Here is a 15,481-nt window from a genome sequence, read left to right as displayed (position 1 = left end):
TCCAAGATAAAGAGGTAGCTGTCAAGAAGAGGGAGAATCTGCATCAAGACGGAAACTGAAGCATGTGGAATTGGAAGATGAGTGCACAAACCTTTGTGTTCATGAAGCACAAGGTGACGATTCCTCCCCATGGAAGGAAGCTGTCCTAAGGGGATTCTTCATTTATCTATATCGATCTTAATTTCGTCGAGTTATACGTCATTTTACGTGATATATTCATTCATAATCCGACGATATAAACTTCTCGAATAGTTCAATGTCTACGAATCACGCTTCAAGCAAAGCGAACGAGCCCATAAGCATCATCAACAATCCCAGTTAGTAAAGAAGCAGCATATGTCCGGCAGACAATATCGTTCGGAATGCATCAGAAAAGCTTTTCGGCGCGTTCTTGAACGGGCGGTCAGCGGTATAGCTGTTAACAGATGAGCAAAAACACTCACCTTAGGACTCGTTCGAAATGTTAATGCTTTGATCGTTTGTATTTTCATTTTGGTTTTGTCAAAACGCAGAAAGAAAGAAAGAACCGATCATCATCAAACTGGATAAAAGATCGACAGCCAATCCTTCATTTTTGCAAAGTGCGTTATACATGAGCTTTCATTATAGAAATAAACAAAAGCAAGCTAAAAAGAATCACAAACATCTGCCGTAGGCTATGGAAAGAGCTATATGTACATTCACGAACTTATATAGTCCATGAGATTACGATCCCCAAATCAACGAGCTTTGACTGGACTGATGATCTGAACAACCTCTTCAGCTTCCATCCTAGGAGAAGCCCAAGACCCTTCCAAGTTCTCGGCACACGAGTGAGTGAGCACGGAGAGATTGAACACGATCTCAGCCATACTCGGCCTCGAACATGGCCTCTCCATCGTACATGTCCTGGCCAAACAAGCCAAGCTCAGAGCACCCTCCATGGGAAAGAACCCATCCATGTTCGGATCCATCCACTTCCTGAGTCTCTCCTCTCTCTTCTCTCCATCACCATCATCATCCAAAACCTCGCTTATCTCTCTCCACAGCATCCCGATCTTGCCGCTCTCCTTCATCCCCATCGCCTTCTTCCCCGAGAGCAGCTCGAGCAGCACGATCCCAAACGCGAAGATGTCCACCTTTAGCTCGGCCGGGCTCGTGGCCGGCTTTGCCATTGAGAAGTTTGATATTTTGGCCTTGAACCTCGAGTCCAAGAGTATGTTGCTCGTCCTGATGTCCCCGTGGACGATGCTCGGCTGGGCGTGCTCATGCAGGTATTGCAGGCCGTTTGCAACGTCGAGGGCGATCCGCAGCCGCTGGATCCACATGAGGACTACTGACCCCGATGAGGATGTGCATTTCTTGTGCAACCACTTGTTGAGTGACCCATTTTGGACATACTCATACACCAAGAAGCAAGGACCATCAATGTCAGATGCCATACCCAGTAGTTTCACCAGATTGGCGTGATACACCCTCTGCAGAATTTTCAATTCTTCTGAAGATTCTTCCTTGATTTTTTTAATTGCTAGAATTTCGCCATTGATGTTGGCACGGAAGACCAATTTCCCGATCTTCCAATGTTCGCTAAGGTCTGCTGTCGCCTCCATAATCGCTTTCACGTCGTACATTATTGGGTTGCCCAAATAGCCCGAAACACCGGGCAGCAACTTATCCTGCACAGCCTTCAGCTCGAAGCTCTCAGACCTAGGGAACTCCTTCGCTGGAATCAGATCAGAGGTCTCTAGCAACGAGCCATTTCGGTCCAAGGCCTTCTCTTTCTTGGGCTTGCTGTGCATATAGACCAGAGAGATCGCCAAGAGGAAAACCAGAGCAGCGCAGACCGAACTGGTCACGATCACGAGACGCCGTCGATGGTTTGTGCCGCGTTTGCTAGGGATGGAGCTGTAATCCTGTGTGAGAATTGGCAATTGCGAGACCGGGATCAAGACCGGATGGTGTATGACCGAGGTGAAATTGTTCTGGTTGTTCTCTTTTATGATATCATCTGGGGTTGCATTGAACTTACTAGCCACGGCTGACACTTGATCATTACTCTGCCACACATAAGTAATGAACAAATTGAGTCCTGCCTCCGATTGTGCCTTTGAAGGGCACCTGCAAAACAAAGGGAATACAACTTGCGTCCCAATCTTAAGCAGGTTCGGGTTCAGGGATGGGTTTGCGGCCTCCACGGTCTGCCAATTGGTGAGATTCTCAAACGCGTGCGTCGAAACCAAGTAGTAGCTGTCGCCTTCCTTGATTTCATATGTGACATTAGAGGAATAGCTAGTCCCGTTGCAGCTGCACTCGATCGGTACTAACAAGAGTTGTCCTTGGACCAACTCATTATCCTCAGACACGAGGTTACTCGCTTGGATGATCGACAGACGGCTCACATCGAAAAGGTCCGAGATGTTCCCCACATCCATGAAATCCGGCGGCTGCGCAAAGTACGCGACATATGTGTCACAAGATTGCAGCGAGTCCGAGGAACAAGAGAAATTCGCTCCTTTACCAGGTGATTGAGCTAGAATATTAGTACTAGAGAAGGAGAGGAGGAGAAGAAAAGGTAGAGTTTTGGAGGAGAAAAGGAGGGCTGCCATTGTTAGGAGCTTTGAGAACGATGCCCGCAAAGCACTACAATGTGCACTAATTAAGATCAAAGAAGCTCTGTTGACTTCAAGAGCATAAATTATTGAGAAAAGCTAGACATTGTTGCTAGTGTGGAGCTTTCAGTTGAGAATACAAAAGAGTAGGTATTGCAAGAATATCTAACTCTTCACTTTGTCTTGGGCTCTGATTTAACCTCCGGTTGCTAGTTAATAATATGATTTGTTGTCCAAAGTATCGATATAATATAGTCCCAAAATGCCAAGTGTCTCTAAATTAAAGGAAAAATAATATAAAAATCTTCTTTCCTGGTTGGTCTCTTTCGATGAATGTATCTTTGAAGGGGACTGAAAGTAGTATATTGCAGAGAGTATTAAGTTGGGACGAGCCCAATTAGGACCTAAGTAAGTCCTTAAAGGGTTTTATCTTTGTCCTCGTCCGGATTTTGAGATCACCAGAATGTAAAATTTTCAGATGGCATTCCCTCTCACCAGGGAAGAAAAAAATTTGATGGAAATTAGGAGTACATGGCATGTAAGTATCGACACGTTAAAACAAAAAACACATCAATGGAGCTCGCTTCACAAGATGTGAATAGGCTGTGGAGGCAACACTTAACCGAACACCAAGGATTCAAGAAAGCCCCGATTGATATGATTTGTTGTCCAAAGTATCGATATAATATAGTCCCTAAATTAAAGGAAAAATAAAATAAAAATCTTTTTTTCCTGGTTGGTCTCTTTCCAATGAAAGTGTCTTCGATGGGGACCGAAAGTAGTATATCGCAGGGTACCAAGTTGGGACGGCAAGGAGCCAGAGATGAAACAGAAAATTTTAAGTGAAAAAGTCAGCGATCCAATGATCTCTAATTTATTTTATTTTATTGGAAACCATATAATGGAAACAAAAATAAAAATTTTGGATTCGAATTTAAAAAAGAAGGGCCGTTTGAATTGGCGGAAAAATGGACTGATTCATTGTCTGTATTCTCTTTGTCTTGTGGTTGAGGATAATGTTCCTTTCAATGGCAACATCTTCTTGTATTCTCATGAATACATTGATATGTTTATAGGTTTGTTTATTTATTGATGTAGATGTTCATCTACATGTTTATATTGAACTGGGAACCTGCAGATTGGCTTGTAGCAATGGCCAATCAGCCTAATTTGGTTCTTTCTTCTCCGGACAAACCTTGAAGGATTAAAAAGTGAGATAATCTATACAATTTGAATGAAAGGCATCTGGACTCGGACTATTCGGAAGTGCATTCAGACGACAACATGTCTGAACACCACGTCGCGAATCATGAGAAATATTGAGGAAGATGAAAAAGGGAATATGAGAAAAGATCCGATACTAGCAATCCTTAATGATTGACATCAACTTGTCACGAGTATATCAAACACGGCATGGAATCGAACGCATCAACGGGCCATGTGACATTCTGTTGCGTTGTTCATCCCGTTATGAATACTATCAAAAGTGAAACCGGAAAACATTCACATCCAAAAGATTTTACAAAATCGACTTATTGTGAAATGTCAACATTATTAATTAATGAAATGAAATTATTGAAGAAGTTGTACATACATACATACATACATACATACATACATGTATGTGCGTGGAAAGAGAAAATATTTCAAGATTTGTATTATTTTTACAGTTGTTCATAAGACAGAATATATTTGAATTTCAAAACTTAAATAAGTGAGATTTACAATATGATTATCAATTTACACATTTATTCACTGATATAATATTTATGAAATCTTTATATGTACATGCAATCCTCACTATATAAATTTTTAGTCAACATAGAGTATGTTGGTGTATTTCTATTCCAAAAGAACCTTGGACAGAGAGGCCTTCCGAAAAGCTTGGGCTAGACCTCTTACTGTTGTTAGCCCTAACTGGCCCATGGTTACCCTGTACCTACAATTATTCAAGTTTGAATTTAACTCTTTATTTGTTAAACATGACAAGCTCTCAGAGTATAGATTTTTTTTTCTTTTTTTGTTGGTTTAGCGGTGACTGTTAAGTGATGTTCGAGTCAGTTTTTGAGTATCTCAATTAGCCACCTCCCAGGGCAATCTTAAGGGCTCACCCATCATATCGATTTGGTATATTCAAGATTTTACTCATGGAGTACTGCCAATAAGGTTTAAGCGCAAGTATCACACAAAAAATGTGCTAACTGTTTTACCATCAGAGCCAACATTCTGTTGGTTTGCAGAGATTAGACATTGAGAGCCAACTCGGACCTCGATTTTGATAACAGTCTTGATAATCTTGGATATTTTTAACCACCCCACCAATCCTCACTCGGAGTGACGTGACAAGCCTCTCGTTCTGCATAGACAAACCAATTATCGGAGACGTCCATATCTGTGCTCCAAGAGTGGGCCCGAGAGCAAGGAAGACAAACTGACTTAGCACTTAAGCATACTCGGTTTTCAATCAAATTAAATAGGTCTTAATGTTCCTTCACAGTTTGTTTGGACAAGATTATAAAGGAGTTAGGTCGAGGTTAAATTTAAATTTGAGCAAAATGCTTGGGTTTGGTACTCCACTCAATATTGTTTGGATTCCTAAGGTTGTGCTCTACATCACCAGTTATAATTAAGAACAGATGCACTCCTAGCCGTGTTGCCTTACACTACCTTAATTACATCTTTTTGGAAAGGAACGATCAAATTGATCGAGAAAGAGTTATTCCTAAAGCTAGTGACATTTGACTGCACCGAATAAGCCATGACTAATGCATATCAATAGTAAGGTTGTTAAGTCTCATCTCTGTAGCTTCGGTTCACATGCATCGGCAGGTTTGTGTCCAATCCAATGAAACTTTTGTGAGCTCGATTTAGTATTTTCTGAAGGTCCCGTTTCATAAAAAAAAAATGTGTTTGTAGAAACAATGTGCAATTCAAAAAAGTGGATCCATCGGTTGGCTCGAAAAAGAAAAAAAATGAAAAATGAATCCATTTTTTATGGTTAAGAAAGGGATAGCTTTTCCCTATAAAAAGTACTTATACTTTTCTCATCCAAATAGAAGAATAATCTAAATTTTACAAATTATGAAAACATCCCATAAAACTACAAATTACTTACTATGTTCTGTTTTTGTGTCGGAGCCCAGATGATGTTCCAAGTCCACTTCCCTGTACTAGTCAAGAAGTTTCGGTTTTTGACCACTCGACCAGCCCCTTGGGTATAAAAAATGGTATTATTAATATGTTTGTAAGGTTGAAGATCTTTAATGCAGGAAAGGGTAGAAGCTATTTGATATTAAATAAAAGTCAAATTTTTTTTTATAATTTCCAAATAAACACTATAGAAAAATCAACACAAGTATGCTTTAAAGCTCGCGAAGAAAAGATAACTTGACGATTCATATTACAATCGGTCCTTAAAAGGCTACAAACCGTTAAGATAAATTAGGTTTCGTGATGTATTATGATATAGTCTTAGCAAAATAGATCTAAGTGATTAGTCAAGTTTTAGGATAGTGTTTCATAACTCTCTTTTGAAACATGAGGAAAATTACCAACAAAATATTAAATCTATATGTTAATTCAATTATAAACCTTTTAATTTAGTCATAAACCTTAAAACAATTTGCCGATTAAGTCCTTCTGGGCAATTTTCGCTGAAAATCGCTGACGTGGACGTCGGCAGTCCTACGTAACACGGTCGGTATTGACGTAGATATTTTTTTTTTAAGTTTGAATATTTTATTAATATTATTTTTTTCTCTTTTCTTTCATTTTGGTTGGTGACCTTCGTCACTCACTCTAATGAGGTCGCAAAAGCCCTCACCTAGATCTAAGGAGGACATTCGTGCCGACGCTTGCAACTAGCGATGTAGCCCTCGTCTAGATCTGGCAAGGGCTTTCGCGATCTCACTGGCAACCAACCACAAAAGGCCCTTGCTAGATGTGGGGATGGCCTTCCCACTCTTGCTTGGGCGAGGCCTTCGGCCGACAAGAAAATAAAACGGAAAAGAAAAATGAAAAATAAATAAAAAAACAAAAAAAAATTAACAAAAATGAAAAACTACAAAATAGGACAGCCGCGTTCACGTTAGCAATTTTTAACTAAAATTGGCTGAAAATTTTTAATTGATAAATTTTTTAAAAGGTTTAGGGATTAAATTTGTTAATTTTAAATATTTAGGACTGAATTAGCATAAATACAATATGCCTAAGATTTTTTGGATAATTTTTTCCCTAAAACATTGGTTGGTCGGAACGAATGCTAAAGACAAAGCCCGGATGCTTGCTTGCAACTCAACCAAACCCCATCAGTTAAAGATTTTCCTAATTTGAGTTTAAAACCAAGTCCAATGAAGGAATCAGATAGCTCTTTAGCCAACTTTTTTCGCGCTCCTGCTGCATCGAGAACCCAAAGTCGCGTGCATGGTTACTTGCGTATCTTGTAAATTAAGAATCACAAGTTTAATGTCAAGACAAAGAATGAAACATTATAGTATGTGCACTCAACAGGGACCCCGAGGACAAGACAAGAGGAGAGGCACAAGAAGCCAAAGATTCTCTGGGACACAACCCAAAAAGAGACTTGGACTTATGGTCGCTTTATGCAGAATGTCTGTCAGACTGTTACCTTTCAGGGATATCTTTTTAGGTCCTGTCACGTTGCTTTCTTTAGGGTTTCCTCTACTTTTTTGTTCAAATTTCAAAGAGAAGCAAAAGTATTACCGCGAAATTTTATCCAAGAACAAGATTGTTGCTATGATTGAGCAACAATTTATTGTGCTGACCAGGAAAAATAGGGTCAACAGTTGTACCCTAAATGCTATATAGGGTTAATATCAATATAAATTATAAACCGTTACATCCGTATTATATTTTTTTCACGAATATCCTAAATGGTATAGTCATGTCATATTTAGTCCTAATTAATTTTGTGACAAATCTACACTTAATTAACTTTCATCTATCAGAAAAAAAAAACTTTCATCTAATATCCCTGTTGAATTATTGACGTAGAAACACATGTAACAAACAACACGAACAAACGGTGTGTGATGTAGATTCGACGTGAAAATTCAAAATAAGTTAAACTCCTAAACGAAGTCATTTTGGAGAAGCCAGATCCAAGAAAAATAGTATTGAGATTGCGAAATTTGCTAATTCAGCCTTAAGAGCTCCCTCACATTATGGAAATTTGCTAAAATCCATAATTTTGCCTCTGAGATTTTGATAAATTTGTCACTGATATACCAGTTTGAGATTTTTTGTGATACGGAAATTAATTTTGGGTAAATGGGGCGTGAGTCAATTTGGGACTTTTGGTGGAATAAACCCTTGTATATTTATCTTTTATTTTTCGGCCACATACATTGATGTTGTTTCCTAATCGAAAAAAAAAAGGGAAAATGACATAAACAGTCCTTAAACTTTGGCTCAATATGCAATTTGGCCCCTAAACTTTTAATTTGTTCAATGTAGTCCCTGAACTTTAATCGAATGTTCAATGTGGTCCCTGAACTTTTATTTTGTTCAATGTTATCCATGAACTTTTGGTACATATTCAATTCAGTCCCTGAACTATATGAAAATGTTCAATGCAGTCATTTCCATTAATTCAAGTTCATGGATTACATTGAATATTTTCATATAGTTCATGGACTGAATTGAACATGTACAAAAAGTTCAGAAATGACATTGAACAAAATAAAATTTCAGGGACTACATTGAACAAATTAAAAATTCATGGACCAAATTGCACATTAGACCAAAGTTCAGAGACTGTTTGTGTCATTATCCAAAAAAAAATGTGGTTAGAACTTACAGGCAAATACATTATCGTGTATATATATGTGAATTTATGGGTATGAATTTAATTTATCCCTATTTACATTCAATCATCAATTGGTAGGTGACTTGCTCTCTTTAACAATATGCTTTCTCATACATATTCCCAGTATGGTGATGAATATAATGTCTAACGTCTAATACACATCACCTTAGAAACAATGTTATTGTTGATTACAGGATAAATAATGGGTCAAAAGTAAAACTACCTAATCTATATGTTGACTCAATTTTCTTCGTAAGGAATACTAATGCGTACTAATTGCTTGTTCTATTCTAGATAGTAGTACCTCTATAACGCACAAGTAAACAAGACTCATTTTAAAATGCCTAATAGATAAATCTAATCGCTTTTTTCTACATACTAGATATTTCTTTATCGGTTCCTCAATCGAATCCACTTTCGATTGAATAGATTGAGGTGGGGAGTCCGAACCTTTAAATTAACGTGAGGTTTGAGAAAAACGATTCATATGAAAATCAAAGAACTATTTTCCTTTTTCTTTTTTGCAATTTTTAAAATAACATTCCCTATTTTTCCTTTAGTACAAATCGCTCTTCTAAATATAAAAATATGAATTATTTTCACCCAACACGGCCGGTATAGTAAAAATTCAAACACAAGCAGCTTTGATCTTGGCACTAGCATCTTTATAGGAAGTTATTAAGGATCGAGACTATTCATGGAAAGTATTTAATGTGAAAAAAAAAACAATAAAGAGCCACAATTTAATTTTCAAATGATATGGCAAAATTTAGTAAAGAAAAAAAATCTGTGAATATAATACAAAAAAAGAAAAAGATATAAAAGGAAATCTTTCAGACGAATATCCTTGTTATATAAGGAAATTTCCTTAACTCATGCTGGAGCGTCATATATATTTGGACACCACTCCACACACAGCATACAACAAGATCAAATATCAAGAATCACTTCCTCGTACATTCATCAAATTCTCCGAACCCATAAGAGTTAATTCGCCGGGTGTTCGGAGACGATGATGATGATGAACACGAACTGCATCGACTGCATTGACGTGCAGAACCCGGTGAAGATGAGCAAGGCCTTGGCCAAGCACCGCCGGTGGGCCGAGTCCGACGCCAGGTTCTTGAGGATGATCACCGCGGGGTCCAGGGACGATGCCGTCGTCGGCGACGACCCCGGGGTCGACGTCGACGGGTACGCGTGCCGGCAGAGGTTCCTGAGGAGCTACAAGTTCAGCCAGAAGGAGGAGACGGTGGCCCAGAGAACCAAGAAGTGGCTGAGGGCGAAGCAGGGCGGCGCCGCCGAGCGGCCGGCGTCGAAGGAGGAGGGCAGGAACGAGAGCGAGGGCAGGAAGAGGAGGAGGAAGAGGAAGAGCAATGGCGACGGGTCTTGCTCGTTTCTTGAGGCTGTCTTCAACTTTCTGTTCCTGTGCGTCGCCAAAGTGGACGTCGACGATGTGGTTCTTCGGGCTCGGCCGGCCAAGGCTTGAGAAGGGTCTCTCCTTTCTCAGTCGGAGATTGAAGCGTTTTTATGTTTTTTTTCCTTTTCTTTATCAGATTGTTGTGGAGTATCAAGATGAATGTACCTGGAATAATTCTGCTGCTTCTGTGAACACTGTGACAAATCAAAGCGTTCTTGCTGAATTGGATCTTGTTGCTTCCCTTTTCTCATTATTCGCGACGGAGAATTAATGTCGGTTCCTGTAATGCATCTGCTCATTCACCGGTTTTCTTCTACGATCGAATTCGATTTGATTTGGAGGGCGTCATTCTCCGGCACGGTTCTGTTCGGAATATGATGAAGATGTGCAGTCCAGATTAAGTTCTTGATCAACTTATTACCCCTTTACGTTCATGCAATCGACAACGTTGGAGGATTAGATTACACGACAGTTACATTCGAAAGGACTAAAATCGAATCTAATCTTTCCTTTACGAATATTATTAGATCTTCTAATGTAGTATTAAGAAAATTGTATGGCAATTATACTCTCCAACAAATTATAGAACTAAATTCTCACAAATCGCTTATTCAATGGTGATTGCGAACTCCCGTTTGCGGTATTCGAAGTCCTGATGAAAGTCCTATCCTCAGTAGGATTGTCAAAATTGTACAAAGGGTGAGGACATCATAGTGAGAGGAGAGATCGGTTTGTGTGATTTCCACACGTAGAATAACCCCCTTGCCAGTCAGATGGGTGAGATACTCTTGTTCTAGCCAAAACAGAGTTTCCTCTGTATCTACAACTAACTGCAGCATGAACACCAAGGACAGCTTTCTAGTATGGAGTTCTCGCAGTTTTAGTCCCTAATTTTAGGATAAAAGGATGTGAAGCCATTGGCCAAAGCAAAACTTCCTCCATAGCTATTTCAGAAGTCAGAATTAACCTTGTCAATCCAAATGTATATGTAAGGTATACATTCCTTACAGTATATAAAGATAGTTCGTTCCCATTACAGTTACAGACTACATTAAAAGAGTTTTTCAGAGAATCGGTGTTATGCAGTTACGCGCAAACATTCATAAAGGTTCTCTTTTTTGAAGAAAGAAATCTAGCTGAGCTATTGAGCAACATGTAGATGAGTTAGATACAGTTCTTCCTTCCAGGATGTAATCTCCCCATTGTATATTCATGTGGAGCCTGAAGGAGGTGGAGAGAACTGAATTCCTCTGCTAGTAAATTTCTGGGAACTATCTAGTGCATTATCTGCTTCTGTTGCATTCTCCAGTTTCTGCTCATTGGCTCAATACTCAAGGTACAGCTACAATCTGTGAAAGTTAACAGCATCGTTAGATGGATGTTTTGATGATATCTGTGCTTTGGTTCTGTGACTCCTTTCGCATCATTTGAAAATCTGAAGTATTTCCTACGTGTCTCTGATCTTAACTCACTATGTAGGAGGCAGGTAAAATTCTAATATCAAATTTAAATGAAAACCATTACTTTGCTGATATGGAACTTGGGAGAGTATGTTCAATCAATTTCTGATTTTGTTTTAGCTTCAACTTTGCTTTCATCTAACGACAACTTTGCTCGTTCCTCCTTTCTCTCCAAATGCAAACGGCTGAAGTTGTTTCTATGTTCAAGAAGAAAACTCGCATTTTTATTCTTAAGGTATCGGTTTTTCCTTTTTCAGATTGATTTGCAAGCTTGTCCTTATTACCATCTAAAAAAAATGGACCTCTCAATGGTGATCGGCGTTGCTCAAGTCATCATAAACAACAGTGATATCGACAAAAAGTAGCAAGCACTTTTAGGTGAACTGGAAAAGTTAACTTGGAAGCCGATGTACTTTCAACTTTAAAATTTGGAGAATCTAAGCTCTCGGACGGGAGAGGAAGAGAGAAGTTGAAAGCTGGTTAACGAATGTGGACAGGATAAAAGGGAAAGTCTGATCCCCAGAGCGAGAAGTTTCCAAATGAAGATGGTTTTCACATTTGAAATTGATGAACAGCATGAAACAAGAGGAGGTGCAGGAACTCAGAAAGCGGGGCGACTTTTCTGGTGAAGTTACACTAAGTGCCCAAGGTACTGAAGAATGTTAGCTGCCGAGGGTGGACTTGTTAGGGGATGCTTTTCGGAAAAATCTGAAAGAGATAATATCTTGCTTGAGGGACGACCAAGTATTAAAGATTGGCATTTATGGGATGAGGGGTGTCGGGAAAACGACCATTGTCACCCGTGTCCATAATCTTATTCTAAAGGAAGGCAGCAGCGGGAAGATTTTCTGGATTACAATGTCCCGAGAATGTAGCGTTCATTCTTTGCAAGATACGACGTGGGAACGTCTAAACCATATGCTGTCGAATGTTAACAATCCTATTAAATAGGCTGCGGAGCTTTCACATATATTGAAGAGGCAAAGGCATGTCCTTATACTGGATGATGGATTGTGCTCCTATAATCTTAGAGGACGTGGGAATTCCCCTTTGTGTGGACGGCTGTAAGACAATCCCAATGACTCGGTCATTGAATGTATGCAATCAAATGAAATGCAATGAACTGAGCAAGCTAGAGCCCCTTCCTGAGGAAGAAGCCTGACATTTGCTCGTCGTGCTTTCCGGAAACGTGGGAGGAACAGATGACATTAAGGAGAGGAGAAATGCACTGAATGAATTAAGAGAAGCAAGTTTTAGTACAGCACATGGAAAAGGAGGTATTCGGAGTTTTCAATTCTGTTACACTCAATTGATTGAGTCAGACTGTGCAATGGTGTTTCCAACAATGCGCGCTGTGTCCAGAAAATTACGAAATTTCAAGAGGGCACCTAATCGGTGATTTCCTTTATCTGAATTGTCATAGTGGGGAAAGTCGGCAAGCAGAGTACCACAAGAGTCTCAGTATTGTGAAACTCCACGTTCAAGATTGGGCGAACAGCTACATAGTTTTTGTACTAGTCAATGCAGCTTTCTGTGATAGAGATTGGTCACTGTAACTCAGTCATTCCATTTCCAGGCATAGTTCTGGAGAAGTGCGTGTTCTCTGCCTCACTTCCGTGTCACTTGATATTGTATTGCATAGCATAAATCTGAAAAAACTTCACCATTTTCATTAACGCAGTACAAAGATATTAGAATACTTGGCAGATTACGTGGAGGATCAGAAAATTGTCATCTATAGACTAGTCTTTACTTCAAATTTGCGATTTTTTCCTAGATTTTCAATTAGAAGTCACTGGCTCAGAGATTCGAACATCGGAATAGGAATGGTATGCAACTCTATCGATGCTGCAAGCAAGTATCGAAGCCTATCTTCTTTAAAACCGTTACCGACCTATGCAACATGGAGTTCTCACAAGAAAGCTCCAAAAGCAGATCATAAAACTCATTAAAAGGTGGTATTTTCAGTATAAATTGATCAACGACTGCAGTAGAAAAGACAGGCACAATCACTGGCTCATACCAAAAGGCAAATGGTTCCAAAACGACTGCATATTAACATATACTGCTAAATAAAACAGACAAAGCAAGAACTGGCAGAAAGACAAAGCAAGAACTGACAGAGATTAACGCAAGTCTAAAACTGACAAATTAGTCGCAACTTGATCCACATCCTTGCTGAGGATTTCCTTTATCTGAATTGTCGCGGGCGAGGAAAGTCGGCAAGCAGAGTACCACAAGAGTTGCGCAATTGTGAAAATGAAATACCTACTTTTCTGTCACGAGACGACGCTCCATGCTAGACAAGAACTTGATGATTCCACAAGATTGGGCGAACGGCTACATAGTTTTCGTATCAGTCAATGCAGCATTCTGTGATGAAGACGGTCACTGTATCTCAGAATCATTCACTTCCCTTCCGAGCCCCTCTCCCCTCCCTCCCCTGAGGCCTAACCTCATCTCAAAAGCCTCTAAAGACCCTATCAATTCCGGCGCCGAGATGGTCAAATGCCCCGCCACCCCCATCGCACTCACGAAGGGCTCGAGCTCCTCCAGCAGGCCTTCCAGTAATTTCCTGACCACAGCTTCCTCGCGCACACCCCCACCATAATATCTAATCCTACTCACCATCAATCTCAGCCTCGAGTAGTACTCCCGACAAGTCTCCGGCCCCTCCATCCTAACGCCACGGACGAACTCTTCCACGTAAAACCGGAGCTTGGCCGAGCGCGCCTCTTGGGTCCCTCGGAACTCCACCTGCAAGATGTCCCACGCCTGCTTCGCGCTCGGCGCCTCGTAGATACTCGGGAAGATTTCGTCGGTCAGGGCTTGTTGGATGGTGAAGAGGGCTCTTGCGTCCTTTCGCAACTTTTCCGTGGATGAAAACTCACATACTCCAAACTTGACGGCTTCCAATAGATCTTCAGACTTGAAGTAGGTCATCATCTTGATGCCCCAGACGTCGAAGTTCTCACCATCGAAAACCGGCACGAGGAGAGCTTGAAGCTTCATTTTTCCTCGTCCAGTGAGATGGTGAGAGGCTGGAGAGCTTGTAGCTTCTGGGGTTTATATAAGGATGTGAAACCATGATCGGGGAATGACAACAAGAGGTTTGCCTGGAGATTTCAAACGCCGTCCCACGCCGCGCGGGAAGTCATGTTTTCGATGAAGAAGACCTCTCTAATATTTAAGAACTACATGCTTATCCTTCCTTAATAAGTGGCAAAACCACTTGATATTCCGGATGGGAAAATGATACAAACAGTCTCTGAACTTTGGCCCAGTGTGCAGTTTGATCCATGAACTTTTAATTTGTTATACATTGAACATTTTCATATAGTTCAGGGACTAAATCAAACATGTACCAAAAGTTCGGGGACCACATTGTACAAATTAAAAGTTCAGGGACCATATTGAATATTAAGCTAAAATTCATGGACTACATTAAATAAATTAAAAGTTCGTGGATCAAATTGCACATTGGGCCAAAGTTTAGAGACTATTTGGATCATGTTCCGTAACTTAACCCATGAGTACTTTGTTTTTATACAGAGAAAATACCGTAAAAAATCCTAAGTTATATATATCCGCCGCTGCGACACAAATACCTCCAACATTTTTTGTGTTACGGAAATCACTAAACTCGTAAGGATATGACAAAAACACTCTCTATCAACCACCAAATACTCTAAACTTTGGCCACCGTGACAATAATACCACAAACTCTCTCTTTCGCATTGCCAATGCCCCCGAACATGTGTAATGTGACCAAAATTCGGGGTACCGGGGGGAGGGGAGGGGTAAGGGAGATAACGCTTGATGCATGTGTGTACATGTGCGTTCAGGGTATGAATTTAATTAACATTTGTTTACATTCATCATCAATTGGGAGATCTCTTACTTTCCTCAACACTGGTTTTCTCACGCACATTCCGAATATGGTGATATATAAAATGCTCGATGGCTAATACAGATCACCTTAGAAAACGATGTTGTAATCAATTGCATGATAAATAATGGGTCAATGTCAAAAGTAAAAACCACGTGATCGATATATTGACTCGATTTTCTCAGTAATGAACACTGATATAAATTCTCATGTTGAACGGTGCACAAGGAAAACAAGACTCAATGCTTATGTGAGATTTCGTGAGACCACTGCCAACTGTTCTAAAAACTTAAATTG

At 40.0% G+C, this 15,481-nt stretch overlaps 1 protein-coding gene across 1 annotated transcript; it reads right to left on the bottom strand.

Moving 5' to 3' along the window:
- Nucleotides 1–542: 542 nt before the first annotated feature.
- Nucleotides 543–2,792, bottom strand: LOC115682569 (serine/threonine receptor-like kinase NFP). Its single transcript, XM_030606826.2, has one exon. It carries the CDS (start codon nucleotides 2,583–2,585, stop codon nucleotides 720–722), a length of 1,866 nt encoding a protein of 621 aa, XP_030462686.2. The 5' UTR covers nucleotides 2,586–2,792; the 3' UTR covers nucleotides 543–719.
- Between the last annotated feature and the right edge of the window lie 12,689 nt (nucleotides 2,793–15,481).

Source organism: Syzygium oleosum, unplaced genomic scaffold, assembly GCF_021117445.2.
Source record: "Syzygium oleosum isolate NSW1041296 unplaced genomic scaffold, Sole_v2.1 Sole_v2.01, whole genome shotgun sequence".
Classification (NCBI taxonomy): domain Eukaryota; kingdom Viridiplantae; phylum Streptophyta; class Magnoliopsida; order Myrtales; family Myrtaceae; genus Syzygium; species Syzygium oleosum.
The sequence above is the reverse complement of the archived record's forward strand: the minus strand, read 5'-3'. Positions and strand labels throughout refer to the sequence as shown.

Coding starts and splice junctions, on each gene's coding strand:
- LOC115682569 (XM_030606826.2), bottom strand. CDS start 2,585: ATGGCAGCCCTCCTTTTCTCCTCCAAAACTCTACCTTTTCTTCTCCTC.